This window comes from Penicillium oxalicum, chromosome V, assembly GCF_001723175.1.
Source record: "Penicillium oxalicum strain HP7-1 chromosome V, whole genome shotgun sequence".
Classification (NCBI taxonomy): domain Eukaryota; kingdom Fungi; phylum Ascomycota; class Eurotiomycetes; order Eurotiales; family Aspergillaceae; genus Penicillium; species Penicillium oxalicum.
This window is the reverse complement of record NC_064654.1, coordinates 1,959,517-1,986,265: the sequence shown is the minus strand read 5'-3', so window position 1 is coordinate 1,986,265 and position 26,749 is coordinate 1,959,517. Positions and strand designations below refer to the sequence as shown.

The 26,749-nt window shown below is 52.2% G+C and overlaps 10 protein-coding genes across 10 annotated transcripts; 6 read left to right on the top strand and 4 right to left on the bottom strand.

Moving 5' to 3' along the window:
- Positions 1-711: 711 nt before the first annotated feature.
- POX_e06729 (Importin subunit beta-3) lies at positions 712-4,483 on the top strand (the record flags this gene model as incomplete). Its single annotated transcript, XM_050115545.1, has 5 exons — positions 712-894; positions 1,057-1,279; positions 1,385-1,560; positions 1,627-2,058; positions 2,120-4,483. 5 exons carry the CDS (start codon positions 712-714, stop codon positions 4,481-4,483), a joined length of 3,378 nt encoding a protein of 1,125 aa, XP_049968005.1.
- A 483-nt stretch (positions 4,484-4,966) lies between these two features.
- Positions 4,967-6,403, bottom strand: POX_e06728 (Dehydrogenase FUM7; the record flags this gene model as incomplete). Its single annotated transcript, XM_050115544.1, has 4 exons — positions 4,967-5,319; positions 5,407-5,490; positions 5,555-5,912; positions 6,059-6,403. 4 exons carry the CDS (start codon positions 6,401-6,403, stop codon positions 4,967-4,969), a joined length of 1,140 nt encoding a protein of 379 aa, XP_049968004.1.
- A 319-nt stretch (positions 6,404-6,722) lies between these two features.
- Positions 6,723-8,180, bottom strand: POX_e06727 (putative galacturan 1,4-alpha-galacturonidase C; the record flags this gene model as incomplete). Its single annotated transcript, XM_050115543.1, has 2 exons — positions 6,723-7,817; positions 7,905-8,180. The coding sequence occupies 2 exons, from the start codon at positions 8,178-8,180 to the stop codon at positions 6,723-6,725; spliced, it is 1,371 nt and encodes a 456-aa protein (XP_049968003.1).
- An 849-nt stretch (positions 8,181-9,029) lies between these two features.
- POX_e06726 (uncharacterized protein) lies at positions 9,030-11,735 on the top strand (the record flags this gene model as incomplete). Its single annotated transcript, XM_050115542.1, has 5 exons — positions 9,030-9,162; positions 9,250-9,404; positions 9,521-10,450; positions 10,510-10,778; positions 10,850-11,735. The coding sequence occupies 5 exons, from the start codon at positions 9,030-9,032 to the stop codon at positions 11,733-11,735; spliced, it is 2,373 nt and encodes a 790-aa protein (XP_049968002.1).
- An 837-nt stretch (positions 11,736-12,572) lies between these two features.
- Positions 12,573-13,410, top strand: POX_e06725 (60S ribosomal protein; the record flags this gene model as incomplete). Its single annotated transcript, XM_050115541.1, has 5 exons — positions 12,573-12,591; positions 12,703-12,815; positions 12,982-13,015; positions 13,086-13,168; positions 13,255-13,410. The coding sequence occupies 5 exons, from the start codon at positions 12,573-12,575 to the stop codon at positions 13,408-13,410; spliced, it is 405 nt and encodes a 134-aa protein (XP_049968001.1).
- Positions 13,411-14,372: 962 nt separating this feature from the next.
- POX_e06724 (uncharacterized protein) lies at positions 14,373-15,649 on the top strand (the record flags this gene model as incomplete). The annotated part of the gene is made up of 2 exons (XM_050115540.1): positions 14,373-15,441; positions 15,465-15,649. 2 exons carry the CDS (start codon positions 14,373-14,375, stop codon positions 15,647-15,649), a joined length of 1,254 nt encoding a protein of 417 aa, XP_049968000.1.
- Positions 15,650-16,034: 385 nt separating this feature from the next.
- POX_e06723 (Glutaredoxin) lies at positions 16,035-16,653 on the bottom strand (the record flags this gene model as incomplete). The annotated part of the gene is made up of 2 exons (XM_050115539.1): positions 16,035-16,192; positions 16,503-16,653. The coding sequence occupies 2 exons, from the start codon at positions 16,651-16,653 to the stop codon at positions 16,035-16,037; spliced, it is 309 nt and encodes a 102-aa protein (XP_049967999.1).
- A 1,451-nt stretch (positions 16,654-18,104) lies between these two features.
- POX_e06722 (uncharacterized protein) lies at positions 18,105-19,824 on the bottom strand (the record flags this gene model as incomplete). Its single annotated transcript, XM_050115538.1, has 2 exons — positions 18,105-19,532; positions 19,726-19,824. 2 exons carry the CDS (start codon positions 19,822-19,824, stop codon positions 18,105-18,107), a joined length of 1,527 nt encoding a protein of 508 aa, XP_049967998.1.
- A 1,901-nt stretch (positions 19,825-21,725) lies between these two features.
- On the top strand, positions 21,726-22,652 carry POX_e06721 (uncharacterized protein; the record flags this gene model as incomplete). Its single annotated transcript, XM_050115537.1, has 1 exon — positions 21,726-22,652. One exon carries the CDS (start codon positions 21,726-21,728, stop codon positions 22,650-22,652), a length of 927 nt encoding a protein of 308 aa, XP_049967997.1.
- A 1,103-nt stretch (positions 22,653-23,755) lies between these two features.
- Positions 23,756-24,773, top strand: POX_e06720 (Endo-1,4-beta-xylanase B; the record flags this gene model as incomplete). The annotated part of the gene is made up of 3 exons (XM_050115536.1): positions 23,756-23,897; positions 23,968-24,173; positions 24,252-24,773. The coding sequence occupies 3 exons, from the start codon at positions 23,756-23,758 to the stop codon at positions 24,771-24,773; spliced, it is 870 nt and encodes a 289-aa protein (XP_049967996.1).
- Between the last annotated feature and the right edge of the window lie 1,976 nt (positions 24,774-26,749).

Here is a 26,749-nt window from a genome sequence, read left to right as displayed (position 1 = left end):
AGTGCATCTCCCTCGTTCTAATCATGAGCCTCCTGTTGTGCATTCAGACACAACTTTCACCAAGTCAAATCAATGCGGTCAATGGGTCGCTGTCCATACAAATAATATACATCATCCACGAGATTTCGAAAGTCCCTTGATGCTCTGCGATGGGCTAATTCACTTCAACAAAAATAGTAGCATTTTTCTTGGGACCAGGCCAAAACCAGTCGTCCTCTACTTTGAACGAAACTTACGCCTTGACGATTGTCGCTGCAAGTCGGGATTGGCAGATCCGCATGTAGCAACCACCATGTTTTGTCGGGCCAATCGAGGTTCCGCACCTCCAAATTGGCCTGCCCAGAATTAGTGCTCTAAAAGGGGTACAATTTGGACTCTAAAATGTGTATGACTGCTTCAATTTGAATAGTTCAGTTACATGGTTGCTGAAATAAATGATATGGACAATTACCAGTTCTTTGTCTTCAGGGTGAATTCACTCGACATCTTTCGGCGCTCTTCGCATATCAACCCTTGGGCGGCCCTGACTCCATAACCATCAATCTTTTTTTCCCTCCTTCTCCGCCCCACCAAAAACAAATCTTCCCCCTCCTCCTTCGCCTTTGAATCACCCCTCCACTTGATTCATTCCTGTGATCAATCTCGTTTCGAGGGCTCCCAACAAACTGGGTCAATCTTGTCTGTTGGATCTTGGGATCAGACGCACCCACCATGTCTATGCTGCCCCAAGAGGTCCACACCGCGCTATCTCAGCTGCTACGCGCGCTCAGCACCCCCGATAATGCCGTTCGATCTCAGGCCGAAGAGCAGCTCAATAATGACTGGGTGCAGAATAAGCCCGATATTCTGTTGATGGGGCTGGCAGAGCAGATCGCTGGGGCAGAGGATACACTAGTGAGTGCTCACCGAATGACTCCTGCTGCGGCGTGAAGGAATTTACGAGCCGAAAGCCACTCGGCCCGTTGATGCACATGTTCAATGCACTTTGCCAAGTTCCTCCCACCGCGAGGTCGTTCGTCGAGACACGTGCTGATTTTTGAAAACCTGCGTTGCCAGACCCGTGCTTTCGCCGCTGTGCTCTTCCGAAGAATTTCTACCAAGACCCGCAAAGACCCCATCTCTGGTGATGTCAAGGAGGTTTTCTTGAGCCTGCCCAACGAGCAACGCATCGCCATCCGTGAGAAGCTGGTGACATGTCTGACCAGCGAGGCAGTCGCTGATGTGCGCAGGAAGGTCGGAGATGCAGTGGCAGAGGTTGCCCGCCAATACACAGACAACGGTACGCATTCTCAACCGTCGCCTCCTCCTTTGCTCGTGGGCCTCAGACACGGGGTCAGATTTGGACATAGGACCTAATTTTTGACTGATGTTGCTTTGGCAATAGGCGAGCAATGGGCCGAGCTGTTGAGCGTCCTCTTCCAGGCTAGCCAGTCCCCCGAGTCTGGACTCCGAGAGACCGCATTCCGTATCTTCACAACCACTCCCGGTATCATCGAAAAGCAGCACGAAGAAGCTGTCCTCGCCGTCTTCACGAAGGGTTTCGAGGACGAGAACATCTCTGTAAGCTCGTCTTCGGCAAAGGTACCACCTTTTACAACGGTTTTCTAACCCACATACCCCATGCAGGTGCGCATTGCTGCTATGGATGCATTTGCCTCATTGTTCCGCTCTATCGACAAGAAATCGCAAGCCAAATTCTTCTCCCTGATGCCCGCTCTTCTCAACATTCTCCCTCCTCTCAAGGAATCCAGCGAGAGCGATGAGCTCTCGTCCGCATTCCTGGCCCTTATCGAGCTGGCTGAAATTAGCCCCCGGATGTTCAAGGCATCGTTCAGTGATCTCGTCAAGTTCAGTATCAGCGTCATTGCAGATAAGGAGCTCAGTGACCAAGTTCGCCAAAATGCGCTCGAGTTGATGGCGACATTTGCCGATTACGCGCCAAACATGTGCAAGAAGGAGCCCAACTTTGCGAAAGAAATGGTCACCCAATGCCTGAGTCTGATGACTGATGTGGGTGCTGATGACGATGATGCGGAGGAATGGAACGCTTCTGAAGATGTGAGTGTGTCTCTAGTTAGTTCTTGGCTTCATCATCAGCTCGCTAACTCGGGTATCACAGCTGGAACCAGAGGAGAGCGACCTCAACCACATTGCTGGTGAACAGTGCATGGATCGCCTGGCAAACAAGCTCGGTGGGCATGCTATCCTTCAACCTGCTTTCTCATGGATCCCACGCATGGTGTCTTCGTCCGCTTGGCGTGATCGTCACGCTGCTCTGATGGCCATCTCTGCCATCTCCGAAGGTTGCCGCGAGTTGATGATCAACGAGCTCGACCAGGTTTTGGCTCTTGTTGTCCCAGCTCTGCGGGACCCGCATCCCCGTGTGCGCTACGCAGGTTGCAACGCTCTCGGCCAAATGAGCACTGATTTTGCCGGTATCATGCAGGAGAAATACCACGGTATTGTTCTCAACAACATCATTCCCGTGCTCAGCTCGACCGAGCCCCGTGTGCAGTCCCACGCCGCTGCCGCCCTTGTCAATTTCTGTGAGGAAGCTGAGCGCAGCATCTTGGAGCCTTACCTCGGTGACCTCCTGAGCCGCCTTTTGGAACTCCTGCGAAGCCCCAAGCGCTACCTTCAGGAGCAGGCGCTGTCTACCATTGCCACTATTGCTGACTCCGCCGAGACTGCGTTCGGCCAGTACTACGACACTCTCATGCCGCTGCTCCTCAATGTGCTCAAGCAGGAACAAGGCAAGGAGTACCGCTTGCTTCGTGCTAAGGCCATGGAGTGTGCCACCTTGATTGCTTTGGCCGTTGGTAAGGAGAAAATGGGCGCGGATGCTTTGAACCTTGTCAATATTCTTGGACACATTCAACAGAACATTGTTGATGCAGATGACCCCCAGTCGCAGTATCTTCTCCACTGCTGGGGCCGTATGTGCCGTGTGTTGGGTCGTGACTTTGTGCCTTATCTTCCCGGCGTCATGCCTCCTCTTCTGACTGTGGCTGCTGCCAAGGCTGACATCCAGCTGCTCGATGATGAGGACCAAATCGAGCAAGTCGAGCAGGACGAGGGCTGGGAGTTGGTGCCTCTGAAGGGCAAGGTGATTGGTATCAAGACCAGTGCCCTGGAGGACAAGAACACCGCCATTGAGCTCATTACCATTTACGCTCAAATCCTCGAAGAGGCTTTTGAGCCTTACGTGCTCGAGACCATGGAAAAGATTGCCATTCCTGGACTGGCATTCTTCTTCCACGATCCTGTTCGTGTCTCTGCCGCGAAGCTGATTCCTCAACTTCTCAACTCATACAAAAAGGCCCATGGAGGCAACTCACCTGGCTTCGCCGAGATGTGGAACAAGGTGGCCGAGAAGATCATTGAAGTCTTGAGCGCCGAGCCCACTGTTGACACTCTGGCCGAGATGTATCAGTGCTTCTACGAGTCTGTCGAAGTGGTTGGCGTCAACAGTCTGACTCCACAGCACATGCAGAGCTTCATTGAGTCTGCCAAGTCTACCCTGGAGGACTACCAAATGCGCGTGAAGCAGCGATTGGAGGAGCAGGCTGAACTTGAGGACGGCGATGAAGAAAATCTCGACTATGAGTATGCTATCGAAGATGATCAAAACCTGCTCAGTGACATGAACAAGGCTTTCCACACGATTTTCAAGAACCAGGGAACGACGTTCTTGCCGGCTTGGCAACAGTTGATGCAGTTCTACGACAATTTCATCACCAGCCAGGACCCTACCCAACGACAGTGGGCCCTGTGCATCATGGACGATGTTCTGGAGTTCTGCTCTGCCGAGTCTTGGGCTTACAAAGATCACATCATGCAGCCTCTCGCCGCTGGTTTGCAGGATGAGAATGCCGCTAACCGCCAGGCTGCAGCTTACGGTGTTGGCGTTGCTGCACAAAAAGGCGGTGCTGTCTGGGCTGATTTTGTGGCTGCGAGCATTCCAAGCCTGTTCCAGGTTACTCAACACCCGCAGAACCGCACGGAGGAGCACGTCTTTGCCACCGAGAACGCCTCTGCCAGCATTGCGAAGATTCTGCATTTCAATTCTTCCAAAGTTCAGAATGCCCAGGAGATTGTGAACAACTGGATCGACACTCTGCCCATTATTAATGACGAGGAGGCCGCTCCGTACGCGTACTCGTTCATTGTTCAGCTGATTGAACAGTATGTGTTCCGCGCCTCTGCGTCCTCTCCATTAACTTTTCATTTCCGAATCTCTCTAGACAATTGGCTGACCCTTTTCACTCTTCTCAGGCAAAACCCCGCGGTCCTCACCAAGGCCGATCGTGTCTTTGGATACATTGTTCAAGCCCTCGACGCTGGCACTGTGCAAGGCCAAACAGCCGCTCGCGTTGCCCAGGCCGCCAAGCAGTTGGTGGCGGCAACCAACTTGAATGCGGAATCGATCCTGGCTGGCGTCAACCCCGATAACCAGGAACGGGTCCGCAAGTTCTTCCAGTAGATTTCTGTTTTGTTTGATATCCGCAGCATCTTTCTGCTCCATTTTTTCTGCCCATTTGGGTTGGCTTTCTTCGACCCCCTTCCGAATGCCAATTGTCCCTCGTGGGCCATGTGAATCCGATTTTAGTTAAGGCCCGAAATGTTTATTTCTTGATTCCCACCTATCCCCATCCCCATGCTTCTAGCTTTCCCATCATATCCCCCATGCGAAATGTCACGAAGTAATCAGAGACACCTTTCCTGATTGGGTCGTTCCGGTTTCCTTCAATTCATTCAACCCGTGTAGACTTTATTGGGAACCATGTTTACGACTACTTCTCACGTACCGGTTGAGAGATATTTAATGGGGGATTAACGAGTGACTGGAAGCATGAACACTGAGGGTGCTGAGTAGTGTGGCACCCCACGGTGGAGGTAGGAAGCAGCGTAGGTTGAAAGTGTGTCTAGACGTGCGTAGAGAACAAGACCTCGCGAACCACTTCCATTACAAGACCATATCCAAAATCTCCAAGACTTGAGACTTGTCCGTGAGGGGAACTGGATTGGTCCGACACCACCTATCATGTAGGCTGTTTTCAGCAAGGCCATCCACTTTGTCACGGCCCACGCCCACGTCGGTCAAAGAACGCGGCATGCCTAGTTCGCGTATCACGAGGTCCAAAATGTCGCCCAAATCCAGGGTATCACTGCTCGAAGAATGTAGCTGTAGGATCTCCGTGACGACCGGGTCGCTCAGAAGGACATCGCGGACGCGAGCCTGTCGTTCGCAATTCGCATTGTGTCGTGCATTGTACTTGCAGACGGCGGGCAGTAAGATACAACTCGTCTCGCCGTGCCCTACGCCCAATGGTCCAAGCTACTCATCTCCTCGTCAGCTGAATAACATCAAATTGCTTCTGCCCCCGCAACCCAGGACCAGCTTACCTGATGGCCAATACCATGACTTGCTCCCAATGGCACCGATCCTTTGGAACACGCAGCCATGGCCTCCGCCGCCCCCAGATAGCACTGGAGATGAGCATCTCGATCTTGACGATTCGTTCTGCACTTCAAGAGGCCGGGACAAGCATACTCAATGCATGACCCGCCAACTTGTCGGACTCGGGCGACGTTCCTTTCGTGGCGCAGAGCGTTTCCACACAGTGATCTACTGCTCGGATTCCCGTACTCAACCAGACCGAGTCTGGTGTAGTCTCTGCTAGCTCGGGGTCCAGAATGACGAGCTGCGGCCCACGCGACGGTGCTTGGAAGCTATACTTTCGATGAGAGCGGTCTTCCGTTCCACCTGCGAAATTTGAATATTCACCTGCGGATAGAGACGTGGGGATTGAAATGATGGGAATCGTGGGTGGTTGAATCTGGGGCCGCTTGCTTGGGCCTTCGGCCAGAGTTGCGAGATCGGAAGCATTTTGGACATGATTGCCCAGGGCCTGCAAAGACGTGGATCGCGTTCAGCAAGGCGATTGAGTTACCGGGCAAACACACACACACACACACACACACACACACACACACACACAGAGAGAGAGATGAAGTCAAGATGTTCGACTGTACAGAATGGCCAAATTAGGCTTACCAAGGCGACTATCTTAGCAGCATCCGTCAAGCTACCAGCTCCCAGTGTCAGTAATAGATCCGCCTTCGCCTTTCGTGCCTCCTCGACGATTTGCAAGACCTCGGACCACAATGTATGGCTCTGCATTCCGAGACGGCGACCGACTACTTTCTCTGGGCCTAAGGCTGCCGTCAAACGACCCAATGCATCAGTATTGCGTGACAGCGATCCGGAACAGATCACATAGACTCGCGAGGCGCCAAAGGTCTTGGTGACGTGCTCGGCTGCTGCCGCTGGGAAGGGGATCCCATAGCTCAGCAAGGGACGTTCACGGTCTGCGAATGCCGGGCGGACTGTTTCAGACATGATGGATGAATGTAGAAAGGGGTGGAGATTTTCTCAGTTTGATTGAGTGAGCGGCGTTGTTTTTTTTCCAAGATTGAATTACGATGGCTACAGTATGTACTTGGGGGGAAAACAGTGATATCATCGCCCGCAGAGAGGAAGAAGCTTCCGGTTTGTGGAACGGGCAAGACGGCGATGCGTGTGGGGACTTTTTCTACTCTTTTGCCTGATTTGGCCATGGTGCAAATTTCCGAAAAATAAAGCTCTCGACGGGGACTGTTCCAACGCGCGCAGCCGAGGAGAGAATGGAAGCGATCTGAACCCAGCGCAAACTGGAAACTCAGCAACCGCTCAGTCCGGAAACTCCTCCAGCGGCCGTATACTTGCAGGATCCCGTTCCGGCAGTGGTCGAATTGGTCGGATACAAGACTACATGATCAAAGTCGATATTGAAGCATGGGTGCACTTTCGAGCACGACACGGAAGAAGTCCAGCTCTTGCTCGTCTCGATGTTGCCGGTGAAATTGACAAAGGCCACGTTCGAGATGCTCATGAGGCTCGTGCCCGAAAGGGACCCATTATTGCCACTATCCTGGGAAATCGCCGGGCCTGAGTTGGCCCCTTGGATGTCAAAGTTGGAGAAGACAATCTCCGACACACTGCCCCAGCCGCCTCCTCGAGGGAGACCGGCACTTTCGTAGGATTTTTGAGGAACGAGGGCCCCAACCCAGGTCTTGATGTATGCACTGTTGTGCATGTCCTTATTGTACCGGATGATCTTGACATTGTCCACGAGGACATTCCGAACGCTGGAATCCTCCAGATACTGTCCGAGACTGCCAATTGCAATACCATTCCCACCGCGACAGGTGACATTGCGAATCTCAATGTTGTATGACCGTGGCTTGATCGCGATACAGTCATCGCCGCCTTGATAGACAAAATTGGTCAACTGAACATTCTTGGCGTCCATGGTGTCTGCATGCCGAGGGTGAAGAGAAAGCAAAGGCCATCGGTCAGTCACAAGCATATCAAAGCAAAGGAGATGCGCCGGGGTAATTCTCATACCAAATCCATCCGTATTCTGCACCCAGTTCTGGCCGTACGGCGCATCTACCGCAGTGGCATTGCAGTCGATATTATTGAAGCGCATATTCGTCCCATTCATAATGTTCAAGCTCCAGAGAGGCGGGTCTTTGATGAAGAAATTGTCGACCCTCACTTCAGAGACATTCCAAAAGACGAAGGGCATCGGTCGCCCAGGCTGCGTGACTCCCTTTTCCGCCGTATACCAGGCATTGCCGTTGCCGTCGATCCCGCCAGTCCCATGCCCGTCAATACGAATGTGATCCCCCGTGATGATGAATCCAGCAGCATGATTTTGAAATGCAATGGGATAGGAGTGGTTGCGCCAGTAGGCCAGGTCGTCCGAGAACTAGCCATGGTCAGCACTCATTTTTCAAAGGAGGACCGAACGACAAGGGTTTCCTCCACCTCTCCCCCAATTATGAGGAGCACTCACCGTCCATTTACCTCTCCACTCGATGATCACATCATTGACGGTCGGATTCAGCCTGGAAGCGATCCAATAGGTCTGGTCTTCAGGAAAGACGACGGTACCGCCGTGACCGCAGGCCTCAAAGGCTTTCAGGATATTGGGAACATCGTCTTTCTGATGGCCCCTCGCCGTGACGGTGCAGACAGGACGACCATGGTCCCAGGTATTTCCCAATGTTGGACCGACAGAGAGGGTCAATATCAATGAAAGGGCCACCGAGGCGGAATTGAGCCAATTCATGGTGGACGCTAGCTAGAGAAGTATTCGTTCGTGGAGGAGAGAGGGCGCGAATTCAGAAATAGCGGCATCGTCCGTTGTTAAGCGCTTTGGTGGTCTTCTCATCTCTCATACTTTGACTGTCGATCGCCAACACTATTATGACATACTCCTGCAGGGCCCCCTTCTCGGTCTGACTTGTGCCGAGCCTGCACTTCTCCCACAGGGTCTCATCCACAGACAACGTCGGAAGTGCGGAGAAAAAGCGCCCTGAGTGGGGGAAAACACCACTCATAGACAAGGAAGAGTTAGATTACTACGCCAGCTGACAGACTCTCGGTGAGAGAGATGGTTTTTGTTTCCCCTTTGGGTTGCCGTTTCTTCAATATGGAAGACTTGACCACGCCAAGGCCACCGGAACACACGGCCGACCCTGTCTCATAGATTGACACGCGATAGATATACAGACGCTCTCCCGTGGATCGTTGATGTGAGCCGACTTTGCACCACCGAAACATTATCATACGAAGGGATCAGTCCCGGGAGAGAACTCTCTGGCATGAACGTCCACTAGAATTCATCTCATGCTGACAGCATAGCATAGGGTATTCAATGCAACAACCGGCCACGCGGGCGATCCAACAAAGTCCAATCGGTCGACGGTCTTTGAGGAAAGCGGAGAGTTAGAGAAAGTCATCTTGATCCAGCACAGTGCCCGCGGGGAAGAAACGCTCAGTTTTGATTGGGTGGAACAAGAAAGATCATCCATGGTGGAGCTTTGCCCCAATAATCCAAAGCCACAAGACGGAAGAAGGCCACTTTGATCATGTCAGGACTGGTCCATTTGACCCGTGTGCGCATGTACTCTTGCACATGCTGTCTTTTATTGAAGCTACTGTCGATGGAAGCTGTGTCCCTGAAAGATTCAATACCGATTCTCCCAGACAAGAGAGCTCTCATGATAATGGTGGCTCTCAGAGCTCGCCAGAAGAATCGTCGCTGGCCAGTGAGTGATCACAGAGCATACTGGAAGTACTGTAGAGGCGGGGGCTATCGATCACCGTAGTCTTAAGGTTACTCATCTCATTCATAGGTAAGCGGCCTCTGGTCGCCATGAGCGGGGTTGTTCGAAAACGCCACAACGTTGCTTGTGTTGCCGATCATCACTGGGGTATTGACCAAGCGCCACGCCTCCTTGAGGACTTGAGGTTGGATCTTCCACCAATCGTTCACGATGTCATCAGTACGGTTAGCTCTTGGGAATCTTGACAAGCGTCACTTGGAGCTAAGCTCGTGCTATTGTAACCCGAGAGATGGGCCCGCACGTGGAAAATGGAGATAATGTCCCCAGCTAACACCTCCAGAGCATCAGGTGTAACTCTTCAGGCTATCGTCCAAAGCCTGCAAAGATGGTCTTGATAAAGTGGGCTAGTCTGCTCCTAGGCATGAGTTTTGGAATTTCCGCGACTGAGGCCGCATCTTGTTGGCGGGATGTGACCTGTACCGGACCGACTAGGAGTGCATTCAGTGGCCCCTGGGAAGAGAACATCTACGCACCCAAATCGCGGACGGTGCGCCCAGAGTCGACCTTGGCAGAGCTGAGAACGAATGCAACCACCAGACGGGATCGACCTGCGACGGCCACGTTGCAGGGGAACGGATCGCTGGTGGTCTTCGACTTTGGGAAAGAAGTCGGCGGAATTGTCCATCTGGACTTCAAGTCGACGAGCAGTGGCGCCATCGGTCTCGCTTTCAGTGAAGCCAAGAATTGGATTGGCGAGTGGTCCGATTCTTCCAACAGCCTGTGGCATGACGGTGCACTCTACGCGAATTTCTCCTCGTCGGGAAATCACCAGTATGCGATGCCAGATCGATACCTCCGAGGAGGTTTCCGGTATCTCACTCTTTTTCTACTGGCCGACGGTCCGATCGAGGTAGAGCTCAAGGACGTCCGCGTGGAGATCAGCTTTCAGCCGACGTGGGCCAATCTTCGAGCTTACCAAGGCTATTTTCATTGCAGCGATGAACTGCTCAATCGGATCTGGTACAGCGGTGCTTACACCCTCCAGTCGAATGAAGTACCCGTTGATACAGGGCGTGTGACGCATGGGCTCAAGTTGGGATGGCTAAATAACGGCACCCTGGGACCAGGAGATACCATCATCGTCGACGGTGCCAAGCGAGATCGAGCTGTCTGGCCGGGAGATATGGGCATAGCTGTGCCCTCCGCATTTGTCAGTTTGGGAGATCTCGAGAGTGTGAAGAATGCACTGCAGATCATGTACGATACACAGGTCAGTCACACCTAATTCTGCTCGAGTTAAATCAGGACTCAAACCAAGATTTGGAGCAGGCTTCGAATGGCGCTTTCGACGAATCCGGGCCCCCCTTGAGTCAAAAAGGCTCAGACACGTATCACATGTGGTCAATGATTGGCACCTACAACTATGTGCTTTACACAAACGATACAGTCTTCCTGTCGAAAAACTGGGAAAAGTATCTGGCCGCCATGAAGTTCATATATGGCAAAGTTACCTATCCAAGCGGCCTCATGAACGTGACAGGCCTCCGTGATTGGGCGCGTTGGCAGCAGGGATACAACAACAGCGAAGCTCAAATGATGTATGTCTCCCTGGAATCACCACTAAACGCTGTCGGGTCCCTCCTCATGAAATATTGCTAACGTTTCACAGTCTCTACCATACACTACAGACAGGAGCATCCTTGGCCACCTGGATGGGCGAAACTAATACCAGCAGCACGTGGACTTCAAGAGCCAAGGATCTAAAGACCGCAATCAACATCTACTGCTGGGATGATGTGTTTGGCGCGTTCAAAGACAATGCGACAGACACCACACTTTACCCCCAAGATGCCAACAGTATGGCCATTCTCTTTGGAGTTGTGGCCTCGGATCGCGCTGCCCGTATTTCTGACAACCTACTTCTCAATTGGACCCCGATCGGTGCTGTTGCACCCGAGCTCCCAGAGAACATCGTCTCTTTTATTTCATCATTCGAGATCCAGAGCCACTTTGAGGTTCGTCAGCCGTTCCGGGCCCTCGACCTCATCCGTCGCAGCTGGGGTTGGTACATCAACCACCCCAACGGCACCCAAAGCACCGTCATTGAGGGGTATCTCGCAAACGGGACCTTTGGATACAGAAGCAGTCGCGGGTACAACTATGACACGTCTTACGTCTCGCATGCGCACGGCTGGTCTTCCGGACCAACGTCTGCGTTGACCAACTACATCGTCGGTCTTTCGATAAGTTCACCACTAGGCAGCACCTGGAGTCTTGCACCGCAGTTTGCGGATCTGAAACATGCTGAGGCGGGATTCTCTACGTCCCTTGGAAAGTTCCAGGCTTCTTGGAAGCTGAAGGAAGACGGTTACAAAGTGAAACTGTCAGTCCCCGTAGGCACTCATGGAACTGTGACTTTGCCATTTGTCAAAGAGGGCAAGGTGCCATCGGTTGCCGTCAATGGCGCTCGTGTTCGGAATGGGCTAAAGATCGAGAACGACACCGCATCGTTTGATGTCACACGAGGAGGGTCCTTTGAGTTTACTGTTCGGTGACCAAATCCATGTCGATATGGGATGTTTTGGTGCAACGCCTGACCAAGCGGTTGAGTCTGGATGGAGATATCAAAAGAAAGATTTCGAAAGATGCATTGCGACTCCCCAGATAGCGGCCGTATTTATAGCGGATTGTTGACAGCCGCCAGTATGGATATAAGAGACCGTAGTATATGGGCTTGCATTGAATGATGGGGCTCTCAACCTATTTGAAATCTTTCCTGTCCTTCATGGGGACTTGCAGTTCATCAATTGGCACGCAATCTGTTCTGAAAATAAGATTCATCCCCAGAAGCTCTTGGGAGACTTGAGGTTTTTGAAAGCGAATGCTGAATTTAGCTGCAGCGATAGTCTCCTAGGATGCGCGCTTTAGAGTGAAAGGGAACTCGACGCGAACAGAGTCCCTGTGAGGGACTTGATCAAATTCCGAAGAACATCAATCGAAGTCTGATCGATGAGCCATCATAGTTGTAGCGGCCACTGACTTGACTAGCCGAAAACTTGAGGCCAGGAAAGCGAGTACTTGGGTTTCTCGGAAACCAATATGTCTTTGACGCAGAGCGAAGAGAGTAAACGCCTACGAAATGAGGTTATGCTCCATACTTCGGGCTCCACTCAAAAAGGCATAGCGCATGGTGAAAAGACCGGGTATCCTTAGTCATCCCGCCCAGCCAATGGACGCCTTCGCACGAGCCCTACCCAGGTAAGCGGCGTGTCATGTGACGCACAACCCACCCGCGTTCAATTTTCACCTCACAGAAGTGACCTTCATCCCCGACTAACGACAACCCGTGCCCTTGAAGCCATTCACGACACCACCCAGGTCGCTCCGTCAAGATGGCTGTCCGCAACACCGGTGCGTAAATCCTCGCTCTCTGGTCTCACTCGCCTCAATCCCAGTCGCAACGCATCACCGAATATCGACACCCACAAACCACACACAAAATGTACTGATGAACGTCTGCAGCACTGGCTTCCTCCCGCTCCAAGAGCCGCAAGGCTTACTTCCAGGCCCCCTCCTCAGAGCGCCGCATTCTCATGAGTGCTCCTCTGTCCGCTGAGCTCCGGGCCAAGTACGGTGTACGTTGAAACAACTCGAATCGCATGGAATTTCATGGACCCGAATGCGGCACGAATTTGCTCCTGTTTTTCTTTTTCCGGGACTCGAAATGGAAGCAAATCGGACGAGCAGGGCACCAGAAATATCAGGGAAATGGATCTGCGAAACTAACCTCGCTCACAATAGGTCCGCTCCATCCCCATCCGCAAGGACGATGAGGGTAAGAATTCGAAAAAAAACCAACTTCCAATCTTCGCAACGAGCGCACACGCTAAGATATCTCTTCATAGTCACCATTGTCACCGGTACCAACAAGGGTCGTGAGGGTCGCATCACCAGCGTTTACCGTCTGAAGTTCTGCGTCCACGTTGAGGTACATTTTTGCTCCGCGCTCCATCTTTGAATCGTCAATCTTGCGAGAACGCAGCCACTAACTTTTTTTTTCTCCTTTTTTTATAGCGTGTCGTCCGCGAGAAGACCAACGGCCAATCCGTCCCCATCCCCATCCACCCCTCCAACGTCGTTATCAGCAAGCTCAAGCTCGACAAGGACCGTGAGGAGATCCTGGCCCGCAAGGCCAAGGGCCGTGAGGCTCGCAAGAACAAGTCGGCTTAAGCGGTGTCTTGTGTGTGCGGGTTTGAAGTTCATATTGCAATGACGGTTTAACGGCGCGGGTGTATTGAAGGGACTCCCACAGACTAAGGGAGGATCCAACATACCATTCTCAGGATCAATGTTTCTGACCCCAGGTGCATTGCGATGAATGAAAAATGAAAATATCCTTTTCCTCTTCTAAATGGAGTTTTGCTTTTTTTTTTTCTTCCTTCCGCTCGTCTTTTCCTCGAATTGGCATGATTCGTCACAGAACGAAACTCGCGGATAGTCGACTCTGTCGCACTTTTGGAGGAGCTGGATGTCTCGAAGGAGAATCTGCTTTTTGAATGCGCGAGGACAAGATTCTATGTAGACTTGGGAGGGAAGGATCCGCGTGTCGGACAACAGTCCAAAATAATCCGTGTGACACTCAGAACTGTTCGCATTTCCAATTTTCCCTTGTAGTAAATGCTTGTGCAAATCACACGGAGTATTTTGCGAAAGACTCCGTGCAACTAAGCTTGTCATGTACGTGGCTCAGCCTTCGACCATCGAATCGAAAACTCCGCTCAGTGCCCACCATTTGCTGAACCGCCCTGCAACTGTTTATGCCGGCCGCCAATGACTGCCAGGCTACGGCTGCATCTTCGGACCTGGACTCTTGAGTCTGATGCCTTTTTTTTTCCAACATCGGTAGACGCCGGTGGAATTGGACATTTTGTTAGCCTCTCAAACCACAAAAATGACTATCAACAAGTCGCTGAATATGTTTGAGAAAAAAAAATCTTGTCTTAATTTTATATCCAAAAAAAAATTCGAGCAGAAAATTAATGTCAATTCATCGCGCAAAGCCATAGTTCGGCGAATATCACGTGGTACCCCACACTGCAGCAGGTCGACCCCGACTCCGACCGAAGCCGCTCATGAGCCTCCGTCGCTCCGCTTGCAGATTGAACACAGACGCATCATATTCTCTCACAATCATGTCATCTCACATTCGAGCCAATCCCTGGCGGGTATACCAATGCCTCGCCCGTCAGCGTCTTGCGCAGGGTCATAACACTCCTCGGTCATTCTCTACCAAGGGCTCTCTTCGATCCCCGAACAATGCGAGCATCAACCCCCTCCGCGCGGCCGGGCGACCCAAGATGGAGCAGGACCATGCAAAGACCAAAAACTCAATGATGCTCTCGGCAGTTGGTATCGTTGCGTCCGGTGCGGCCATGTATGCCACCATCAAGTTCGATGTGTTCGGACTGAATGCCTTGGAGAATCAGTCATCCGACGCAGACAAGGCACAGACATTGCGAGCATCGAATGGCTCGTTGAAGATGGATGGTCCGTCCGGGTTTCCCAGCACGGGTGGGCCCCCTGTGCTCTCACTAGATGGTCAGGATAATGTCGAGCAGGTGGAGACTGGCACGAGTACGATTCCCTACTTCCCCACGACGATTCGCCTGCCCGCTAGCTCTGAGCTCGAGAGCAAGTCCTCGGGCGACGACCTCTCCACTGCCGGAGGAGATGAGTATCAACTCCTCGGCCTCGGTATTCGCACCGTCTCCTTCCTCTCTATCCAAGTCTACGTCGTGGGTCTCTACGTGGCCAAGGCCGACATCACCGAGCTGCAACGACGCCTGATCAACACCGCGGTTCACCCGCCCACGGACGATACCCATGCCATCTCGGGCGTTGGCGTCGATGCCGCGACTTCTCTTGTTCCTCCCGAGCGCCAACAGCTCAAGGATCTCCTTCTCGACGCCGAGCGCGGTGACGCCGCGTGGACTGCCATCCTCAAGGAGAACGGGATCCGCACCGCCTTCCGCATCGTGCCCACCCGGAATACAGACTTTATGCATTTGCGCGACGGCTGGGTTCGGGGGATCACGGCGCGCGCGCAGCAGAAGAAGCCGCTGCCCGGGGCTACCGCGCCTGGTGAGTTCCAGGATGCCCAGTTCGGTACATCCATGAACGACTTCAAGGCCGTGTTTGGTGGCGGTCAGCGCAAGAATGTGCCCAAGGGCCAGATCCTGGTGCTGCTCCGGGGCGCTCAGGGTACATTGGATGCTCTCTTCCAGCCGAGGCTGCCAAGCCGATGCAGTGGGATGGGACGGTCAATGACGAGCGCGTCAGCCGACTGGTGTGGTTGAATTACCTGGCTGGTAAGACTGTGTCGAGTGAGGGTGCGCGACGCAGTATTGTAGATGGGTTGATGAAGGTGGTGGAGAGACCCGTGGGTACTGTGGTGCAACGTGTTGTATGAGGAAGAGAAGAGGGACGATGGTATCCATGATATCCTCCTTGACCTTGACTTTTAACCCTCTACCTACTTTGCATGAGCGACCTCGTCTCAACTCCCTGGTTGTTTCTTTTATCTGTATACTATTGTCTGTTCATATTGACCTCCATCTTTTACCTCGAGAATTGATTTTCAAAGAGGCCGAGATTCAATAACCAGTCGCTCACTTGTCGACCAGCCCTGGGATTTCGACAATCCACTCCACGTAATCAGAGTTGTGGGCGGGTATTCAAACGAGACTAACGAGGGGGAGGAGAGAGAGGGAGGGGAAAAAAGGGAACAAATGAATTCAAAAGATCTTTCTCATTATAGGATCAATATTCTAATACACATAAGAGGCGCCCTGCCCTTAGAGAGCACCAGCATCCTTCAGCAGCTGGGGCAGCGTAGCAGAAATGGCCTGAAGGTCCGAGTTGCCACCAATGTGCTTCTGCTTGATGAAGATGTTGGGCACGGTGCGCTGTTCGGAAATCTCCTGGAGAGCACTCTGGATAGCAGCGCCGTCATCTGTGATTTTGCAAACAAGCACGATTCATTAGCCTTTGATCGCCAGGATGAAAGAAAAAAGTTCATAGGAAAAAAGAAGAGACCCGTATCCGAGCAAGTCCTCGTTGTCAAAAGCACCACGTAGCTCAATTTCATCCCATCGAATGCGCGCAAGGTACCACCAACTGAAGCCATCTCACCCGGCACAGCGCCACGAGTCGAAGCGGGAATTGAAAGAGGGGAAGAAGAAAGAGCCACAAAGCACACGAGGTACAGGCACCGGTGTGAGGGGAACGGGGAGGGGGAAGAAAAAGGCGGCCAGATCACTCACCCAGCTCGTCGAGCTCGAGCAGCTTGTACTTGGCACCGAGCTTGTTCAGGAGATCCTTGCTGGACTTGCAGTAAGGGCAGTAGGACTTGGAGAAGACGACGACGCCGTTCTCGTTGATGAGGCTTTGAGCCTTGGCTTTGGCGGCGGACATGGCGGCAGGAGAGGGGCCGGCGAAAGAGCCGAAGAGACGCTGAAAGATGAAGGAAATGGTGGGCAAGTGGAAACGAAAAGAAACCGAGCAAGTTGGTTTCTTTATATAGCTTATATTGGGGTAGAGAAGGGAGAGAAAGAGAGAAGGGATTGAAGATGACAGAGGGTCCTTTCGAACGTGGCAGAAGACGAAGACTGATTGCGCGATCGAGCTCGGCTGCGGGTGCGGGTGCGTGACTGCGGATCAGGTGGCTGTGATGTCAGAACGGATTACGTAACTCCGATCTGGATGGGGCTCATTTGTCAGCAGTCACGGCCCTCGGCCGCTAGAGCGAGAGGGGCCAGACGGCAATCGGAATGGACCGAGACCCCAAAGTCCATCCTTCGTGAATACTTCCATGGGGGGATTGATGCTCTTACGAGTCCCCTATGGTTCACCATTTTGAACCCCAGAAATATCCAAATGCTGTAAAAGATGATCGCTTGTGACAGGAGAGATGTATCTGTAACGTCGAACTACCAACAATGGCAGTGGCTTACACGATGCAAACAAATAATCAACTGAATGTATCAAGTGTATGTTTTTCCGTCCCGAGTGCTCCGACTCCGAATATCAACATGCAACTAAATAAAAGAGATATAGAGGCTGAGTGGGGTCTTCAAGCAAAGCCAGAAAGAGTAACGTCGCAAAAACGCGGGCAGGAAGGCGTGGGAATATAGCAAGAGAAGTCAGTGAACGGTTGGACGCCCAAAGTCGGCGCCGTACGCAAGGACGGAGAAAAGGGACAGGGTCAAGGAAGAGGATGCCCGTGGAATTCAAGAATTGTGTTATTTCGAAGAGAAGGTTGAAGAAGAAGGAAAGCAATGTTTATTAGGGAATTGATGATGATGATGATGATGATGATGCAGACCGGTGACGCGGTCTACCCGAGTTGGCAGTGTGAGACCTTCGCAGGTTTGTAATCCATCTTGTCGGAAGCATAATCACGGCAGAAAAGGGAACAATAGGTCTCGCTGATATCGCATGGAGCAAGAATGCAAGTGCAAAGAGAAACGGAAGTGAAGAACTTTGATTCCGGAAAGAGGGACGAGACAGCCCATAGTCAGTGAAATTGGTCGAGGGTCGAATGGTGTGTTGAGCAATGAAAAAATCTCCGCCTGAACTCCACCTTCATAGGAAACACCGAGGAAAGACGGACGGATGGCCAGGAGAACCGATGCAAAACTTGAACAGGATCAGAAATAAAAATATTGATCAAACTCCTGGTGACAGAAACAAAAAAAAGTGCGCAAGGCCTATGATGTGATTGAAAAATAACATCAAAAAGAAGAGCCAAAGAAAGATGCAAGCAAATGCGGTCGAGATCGGTCAGATGATGAGAATGATGGGACCCAGAAAAAGGATCTGGAAAGGAGAATATGAGTCGAAGGGGGGGTGGGGGTTCCAGATGTCTACATAACAATGCAACACCCGCAACCTTTTTCTTTCTTCAGAGGCTGCTGGGCAGTCACCACGGGTGGATTCCAGTTGGGATTGGGCGTGAGGCCCACTTGCGGGGTGTCCTGCACCTTTGGCATTGTGCTATAGCCGGTGCTCGTGTTGGGCCGGGGTGGCTCGGGGCTCTTGATCGATCGTGCTGGCTCCTCCACCTTGTCTTCTGGCTTCTCTTCAGGCGCCGGTTCCTCCACCTTGGCGGGGACACGAGGCTGCTCGTCGGCATGAACAGCAAGTGGGGCAAAGTGACGGTCATACGTGGTGGGTGCACGACCTTCCTTTTCCCATTGCTCTTGCTGCATCTTCCGGGCGATCGTCGGCAGCATTTGCTGGTCTGGCGGTAAACGAGGATCGGGCTTGTACATGGTTGCCAACCATGGGGGATCGCCTTCGGGGCGGTTGATCGTGTTGGGAGGCCGGGCTTCTCCTCCACGAGTCACAGGTCGCTGGGAAGTGTTGCCGGAGACAGTCCGTGACCTCGCGCTAGACGGTTTCCTGTTGCCGGCAGGCGCAGAGGTCTTGCGGCTGTTCGATCTGGTTGTGCTAGTCCCCTTCGCGGGCGTCTTCTTGGCCGGGGTATTCTGGGTCGTGCTGAAGCCACGGCTGACGGGACGACTCCCGGGCGATGGGGTCGATGTGTCCGGCTCAACCATCATGGGCTCACTTGCGCGGCGGCCACGACCCCACTCGTCGTCGTCAAGCTCACCCGTGGTCGCACGGCTCCGGCGACCGATCGGGACAGGACTCGCGGTCGAGATGGGAATCCTCGACGAGCTCTTCCGTAGACCTGGGTTGCTGTACAGACTTGGCGTAGTCTCATGAGAAGCGATCTCTTCCGGGCGACGCAGATCCCACTTTTTCCGCTCGTCGTTAGGGCCATCGTCCATCTCAATGGGTCTTCCGCGATCCTCGTGAAGCTCCGGCCAGGGCTCCGAGCGCTCTGCCGCGGGCGATGTGGGCTGCGTCGTGGAGCCGTACGCGTTGCCCACATGATGAGCATCGTGGCCCTTGCCTGGCCCGGCGCTGGACTTGCTTCCAGCCCTCATCCGCCGGTGGAAGAGAATTGCCGCCTGCTGAAGCTCCTCGCTCTCAATCTTCGCCAATTTGTCTCGATGAATCCAATTTTCGCTGATCTCTTCCGGTGCTCCATATCCATCCTGGGGATCCGAGATCTCAACGTCACGATATGCGATCGCTTCCGCTCCAGGGGCACCGGCCAGGTCATTTCCATGTCGATGTACACTGTGATCGCGTCGGCCATGCGACTGCAGCGTGCGGGAGACAGAGGAGCTTCGGGAGCCATGTGAATTACGTTGTTTGGTCGATCTCGCCCGGGCGGGGTTTGAATCGTGAGAATGTCGAGGTCTCGTGGAATGTTGAGTCTCCTGCGGAAAGGGACCGAAGAATGCTTGTCAGCGGGCGGGTTCCAACCAGCACCATTGTTTTTTTTTTTTCAAAATTTTGTGTATCTCGTTCGCTGTGAATCTCCATGACCGGTGGAGACCGACTGTGGTCTCCCTCCCCCGAGCGAGATCTGCAGATGAACAGCATTGCGGGATTCGGAGATGTCGAACATACCTCATTTCCAAGCGGCACCGCAAATTCCCATTTTTCGTGATCGAGCCCTCCAGATGGGGTCAGCGCCTCGGTCGAATACGCAGTGGCTATACCCGCCATCCCAACTCGATTCGGAGAAGGTTATCTAGTGATTGCAAAGAGCGACGGAGGGAAATGCCAGTCCAGCTGGATCCCTATCTAGTGAAGCAGTGGTGACACAGCAAAAGAGAGAAGCTAGATCTGCTTCCGATCCAGGTGAGAAATTTCGAGAGCAGTGCGTCCCACTCACTCCATACCAGTGTCTCGCCTGTAGGCCCGTCCGAGGGGACAGTGGGTGCCAAAGGATGAGCAAACGAGCGGTTGCTAGTCACCGATGTATTGACTTCGCCCTCCCTTTTCTCGTTGAGAAGCCGTAGATGACACCAGGTGCTAACTGCTAAAGGGGGGGTTGGACAGCCCACAGTGGGGAGAGGGAAAAGGACCAAGAAGACCGGGAACTGTGAAATGAAGAGTACCCTGCAGGGGGGGCGCCGCTGTGGTGGGGATCAAGGTGACCGTTGGAGGTGCAACTCGCCAGCAGGCTAGTGAGCCACTATGTTGGTTGCTTGGACAAAGTGACGTGAAGAAGCGCGTCGCGTGGACATGGATAGTCTGATGCTTGTCTGCCGCTTGACCTTATCGATCGTGCTCCCGCTCAACTACCGAGGGGTGTGATCGTTCCCAGCCCGAGATTCAGTGGTAGAGTCGTCGTTGTGGTGCGGGAGCTTCACCAGCAATCCACGGGCGAGGAAAGGAAGTGGCCGTCAAATCTGCGTCGGCCGTCAACTGAAAGTGGGCACTCCAGTCACGGGGCGCAGGTTCCGTTTCGGTCTCGGCACTGATCGGTGGGGAACCTGATTCGTGAGAACTATGATGCTGGAACAGACACCAGCTGCCAAAAAGACAGGTCCCGTCTGGCTTGTTTGAGAAGTAGGGACCGCAAGCTTGAGACGGCAATGGTGCAGGATCAAATGTTGTCACGGGAAAAGTGAGGGAGAGTGAGGATCATCGATCAGCGACTGAAGGCTGAGGGAGCGGAGCGGAGAGGGGGGACAAGTGAAAAGAGCAAAAAGGGGAAAGGATAAAAAGGAAGTGGAGCATGGAAGAAGAACACAGAGACGAGACTCCGACAGGGCCACCGAAAGAGAGATGGAAAAGAAAAAGAAAACGAAAACAGAAAGAAAGAAAGAAAGAAAAAAGGAGACGGGTGTCTTCTTCTTCAGTGGAAGGTCTGATTTAGATCCGACCGGACCTTTTCAGATGTCTACTAGAAGAAAGACAAAATGATCTGGACTCGGTATCTCGACCGCGGGAGAGAGACCAACCCCGAGCTCGATGGGCCAACAGAGTATCGTCATGCCTGACCCTCTGCCAATGACCTACTGCTGCTGCCTTCAGTGACAATGACAGCCCAGACGGCACAAGGACGAGTAGGAATCCGAATAGTCCGTCACGGGCACAAAGCCCAGGGCCAATATCCAGATCAGGCAAATAGAATTGCATCAAAGGTAAGCGCAGAACTTCAATCTACTCCCAGCATCATGGGAGTCGAGTTCCTCAACCCGCAATGCGACGACCTGGATACCTATTTCCTGAAGCATATCAATAAATGTGGATTTTCATGTGCCTCTTCTATCAACAAGAGTTGAGAAATCCAAGTGAAGGTTTCAGAGTTAAGGTATACCTCAAGAGCTGAGGCAGAAGACGCGAGGTGCTGGAGGTGTGCCCTGAAGCGCCGCCTTCAAATTGGGTAAGTCGCTCCTTCCTTTCCATGTCCTCGTCCTCGATCTTTCTCGATGCTTTCGTCCCCATTCTGCTTCAATGTTTTTTCGACTCTGCATGATCTCGTCTGTTGCCTGTCAGAAATTTCATTGTTGAGCAAGAAAAGATTTTTGACGTCTGAAGTAAGTATGACTCCGTGACCAATGACTGACGAAAGATCATTGGTCTGACCAGGACTGACGGGGCAAGATCAGCTCAAAATGGCCGCAAGCAACACCTCGGAGCTTGCAATCCTTGACACCTCTCGACTGGTTGCCATCGCAAAGGTCGATTCCGCCATGACAAGCCCTAACTTTGACGGCTTTGATCCCGAATTTGACAACTTTGATGTTGTTTGTCAGAAAGAAGCGATTGGGTCATCAGCCCGAGCAATGCGAGCCATACTCAACCAACTTCGCGCTAGGCCTGGCCTAGTGACTACGTACGCGAAGTTCACCAACGTACCACCAGAGATCGCAGAGCTGAAGCTCTCAAAGGGTTGCCGACAACTGTACGACGCAGGAAATCGGTATTTACTTATTACAGTACCAGGGGTACCTCACGAGCGTGCCGTCGGGCAATTTCAGACTTTTTTGACCCTTTCTCTTGAGGCGGCTGGAATAGTGTTACTTGTTGTTAATGGAGTATCAGGAAGGGTTGAAGGTACACAATCCTCTAAAGAGCCAGACGGATCATGGTTCCCAAAGTCTATTCCCCCCGGTCGGAGCCGAACTTGGCCATCGGTTGTCCTCGAAGTTGGAGTATCAGAATCGAGAAAAAAATTACGAGCGGACGCTACCTGGTGGCTAGCCAACTCTCAGGGCGAAGTCAACATAGTGATTCTCATCTCGATTAATCGCACTATCGCCGAGGTCATATTCGAATCCGTGGTGCTCGAGCAGCCGCCTATATACATGCGCAACGGTCGACGCCAATACCGGCCACATACTCGGCAGTCGATCAAAGTCACCCGGCTACCAGGTGGCGCCGGTCAACCTGTCACTACAGTCCCAAGTACGTCGCCTTTAACGATCACGATTGAGGAGATAATGTGTCGTCCACCGAATCCAACTGAGGCAAATCCGGTGATCCCGATTTCACTCCTCGAGGCAATCGCGGGTGATATATGGGATGCTCAGGGGCTTTGAGCCTTTTCTTTCTTTCTTTTTGTTTCCTCTGTTTCCCTGTTCTGATTACTTGAAAGGCAAAGACTCAATCGAGCCTTGGCCGGAGGGGACTGGTCAGTTGAGTGCGAGAAGAAAAGTCTTAAGCTGATGCGGGGATGCGAGTGTAGTGAGACTGGACATTTTTATGAAACAACCCTGACACTTGATTCCCGATCCTTTGCAAACCTGGAGAATCCAACGCTCTCGGGTGCTATTCAGGATCAGAATGGAAGAAAGCTTGTTTCTTTTCTCATATGGAAATCGTTGGGTTCTTACTGCCTAGGTATTCTTCGGGAGGAGGGTGTTTATATCCGGTGTCAAATAGACGGACCACCAGAACGGCCTTTTCTCCGCGTTGTACACACCACGGGCATGCGATGTGTGCCGCCGGGGCGGATCAGTGCCATGTTCAGGACTGATGTGGAGTCTTCAGGCATCGGGGACATGACAACTGGAGTGTACAATAATTTGCGGTGCGCAAAGAATAACACGTACTATTCACTCAGGGATCATTCTGATCTTGTGCGGATCCTCGGTCCGCATTTGGCAATTGTCCGTGTACAAGCTTTTCGGGTTCCACATCCGTGGCGGGTGACCCGAGGGTTTGATGCTTGGAGAGGTATTTTCGGCTCTTCAGGACACGCAGGAGGCCCATCACTCCCTGGATCGTATGGAGTTTGATGGACAGGTGAGATGAGATGGAAGCCCTGCAGAAGCCCGGTGGGGGACCCCACCTTTCAGGGTTCTTTAGGCTGTTTCAGAGGCCACAGAAGGGACAGGATCAATGATCTTAGTAAGATTGATGGCGGTTTTCTTGTTTCGACTGCTGTTTCAAAGACAGACATGCAGGCATTCGGGTTAATGGGCTCAATTTAAGGCTATTTGCTTGTCCCGATCGTGTAAGCACTAGCCAAGGGCTTAGCAGTGAAGGCCAAGAAAATCAGCATATAAGATGGGTTTGGTCTCGATGTTCTGATGTGTCTCAGGCATATACGACTGTTTTTGTTTTTTTGGTTCAGAGCTCAGACTACTCGACACATTCGAACCACATCGTTCCTTTGAATAAAACATCGATTTCAGCCATCATGCTCTCTTTCACCACGGCTTTCGTTGCTGCGGCGGTGACGGCCGGCGTCCTCGCCAGCCCTGCAGCGGCGCCCGATGCGATTGCTAAGCGCAATACTCCCAACGGGCAGGGAACCAACAACGGCTTCTTCTACCAGTTCTGTAAGTGCAATGCCAGCATCGGTCCCACTCCTTCCGGTGTAAAAGACTCGGGCCCTAATTGATCGTGAAGGGGACGATGGCTCCAGTGGCACTACAACCTACACGAACGGCGCGGCCGGCTCATACTCTGTCAACTGGCAGAATGTCGGTGATTTCACTGCTGGTAAGGGCTGGTCAAAGGCTGAGCCCAGGACCATCAACTTCTCCGGCACTGTGAACTGCGCGGGTAACTTCTACCTTGCCGTCTACACTTGGTCCGGCCAAGGCGAGAACTATGTAGGCTTCCCCCTCACCCCTCTCTGTCTGTGGACCGACGCAATGCTGTGTGGCCGCCATCTGACCCCTCCATGATAGATCCTCGAGGACTACGGCAGCTACAACCCTTGTTCTGGCGGCAAAAGCAAGGGTACACTGCACAGTGACGGAAGTGACTACGAAGTCTGCCTGGTCGACCGGGGCAACAACTACCTCCAGAACTGGTCTGTTCGTAAGAACAAGCGTTCCTCCGGTACGGTGACCACGGCCAACCACTACAACTACTACCAGTCTCAGGGCATGACCCACAACCCTCTGAGCAGCGCTGCTTATCAGATCGTCTCCACCGAAGGCTATGGCAGCAGCGGCTCTGCCTCGATCACCGTCTCCGAGGCTGCTAGTGGCTCGGGCTCGGACTCGGGCTCAGGTTCAGGTTCGGGCTCGGGCTCGGGCTCTGGTACAGCTACCACTTCGAGCGCGTCGTCAGGCCCTACCTCTGGTGGTAGTGGGAGCTGCTCTCCGCTCTGGGGTCAGTGTGGTGGCCAGGGCTGGAACGGTCCTTCGTGCTGTGCCTCGGGCAGCTGCAAGGTTACCAATGCATGGTACTCCCAGTGCCAGTAGACATAGGAAGATGCCCACCTGGAGACCTCACTTGACGCTATGGCAGAGATATGCATCGACGGGATAAAGGAGGTCGAGCCACAATCCATGTAACTACTTGGCTGCATCAAGAAATTCACTGTTTGAGCTCTATGCCGATCATTGCATACTGTAACGAATCCTGCACAGGAATAGGAGACGGCACACCAAAAGGGATGTAATTGACGCGAGCTTTTCACTGTGGTACGACACACTAAGTTAGAATCCCATGACACACCTCGAGATAATTTGGCAGAATGAAGCATTCCCAAGTGCTGCTCTGCCCCGGTCTGCATCCATCAGAGCCGCTCAAACACGGTGGAGTGGAGAACGAACTATGTACGGACTGTCTAGACTCGGAACTCCCAGAAGCGGATCCTTTCCACCGGGCGACAGTTTGACAACATTATCGTACTATTTCAGTTTCGAGGTACATCAGAATGCGGCTTGCAACGACTCCGACTTCTCAAGAGACTAGACCGACTTTCGAGGAAATTGTCTTGAGACTAAATGCGCCCAACCAACTCGGTAGAGGCCCAGCTGGGTAAAGCTCGACCGATAAAAGGGGATCCTGTCCCGTCCGGTGGATTCCTTTGATTCTGGACCGGTCGGAGGATCGAGGGTGGACACGCACACAGGAGAACACGCGGATGGAGAGACGTAAGACTGACCATCTTGACATACTTTGAAGTTTGGACAGAATACTGTTGGACGTGCAGATGGCTGTTAAATTGTAAAAGATATCATATGCATGGGTACATGTACTGTACAATACTACAACACTTGTTGATTGCTACACATGGAGCGGCCCGGGAAGTTCCAAGTTAAAAAAAAAATAATAAAAGACGGTCGATAGGTTCTCCTTTCGTCTCGTAGGTGTGCAAGTACTCTTACTTTAGTCTCTCTCTGTGCCATGTCTTTTTTTCACCTAGTAGTCGAAACCCCTCGAAGGCGTGACCCCCTGAATTAAATCTTGACCCTATACCCATTGCGGACGCAAGGCCGAAGATCGGCAAACGTCTCGAGCTAGATGAGGATTCTTGTCAATAGTCTGAATACTATTGGAGTTGATATCATGCAGATACATCAAAAGGAGCTTATCAAAACTTGGCGCGACCTGACCGTACCCAATCCAAGAGCAGTTGATCAACGGGGGACTTGCTGCACTAGGGCTGAGGCACTGAGACCCTGAGGTCAAACAGTATCTACCCAGACCTTGCTATGCATTTCTTCGCAGATAATCTTCTTGAAGACTTCCACCGAATGCTCTATAGTCCACGAGATCTGAAGAAGCCCCTGACATGCACCACGGCTGCTGCACTTAATCATGCATTGCAGATCTCCTTGAAACATTATACGGCAAGACCATGCAGCAATGAAATGATGCAAGTCAAATAAATTTCAAACAGATGACAGGTCGCAAGTCATGATCGAATGCCTACAGTCTCTGCGACCCATACTGAGTAGGGTGTCATTCTTGAGGGGACCACGTTCCATACTTTGAAAGTATCGTCTCTTCAATGGCCCTCTACTTGCATGTACCTCTTTGCAATAAAATCCCGTAAGGGGTAAATGAATAGCCGTCGCTCTCTTTTCTCTGCTCTTTAGACAGATCAGTACTTGACTCCAGTTGAGCTACTGTACATGGTAAGCATCGAACTCAAAGCTGTGCATCTTACCTACGTATTACCACTACCAGCATCCCCCCTTATTGAGAAAATGTTTCAGCATCACTACCGGATTAGTAAAAATATTCTAATTTGACCGTTTTGTGTCAGGATGCAAATCACCATCGATCGTAACCATGCTATACACTGTCACAGTGGTCTTTCTATTCGAAGCAGAGCCACAAAAAAAAAGAATCAAAAATTCAACAACACTTCCATAAGCTCGAAAATCAAAGACAGAAACAGTTATCCAATCGGGCACGAGTCTCAATCTCAGCCAATTAAATCATC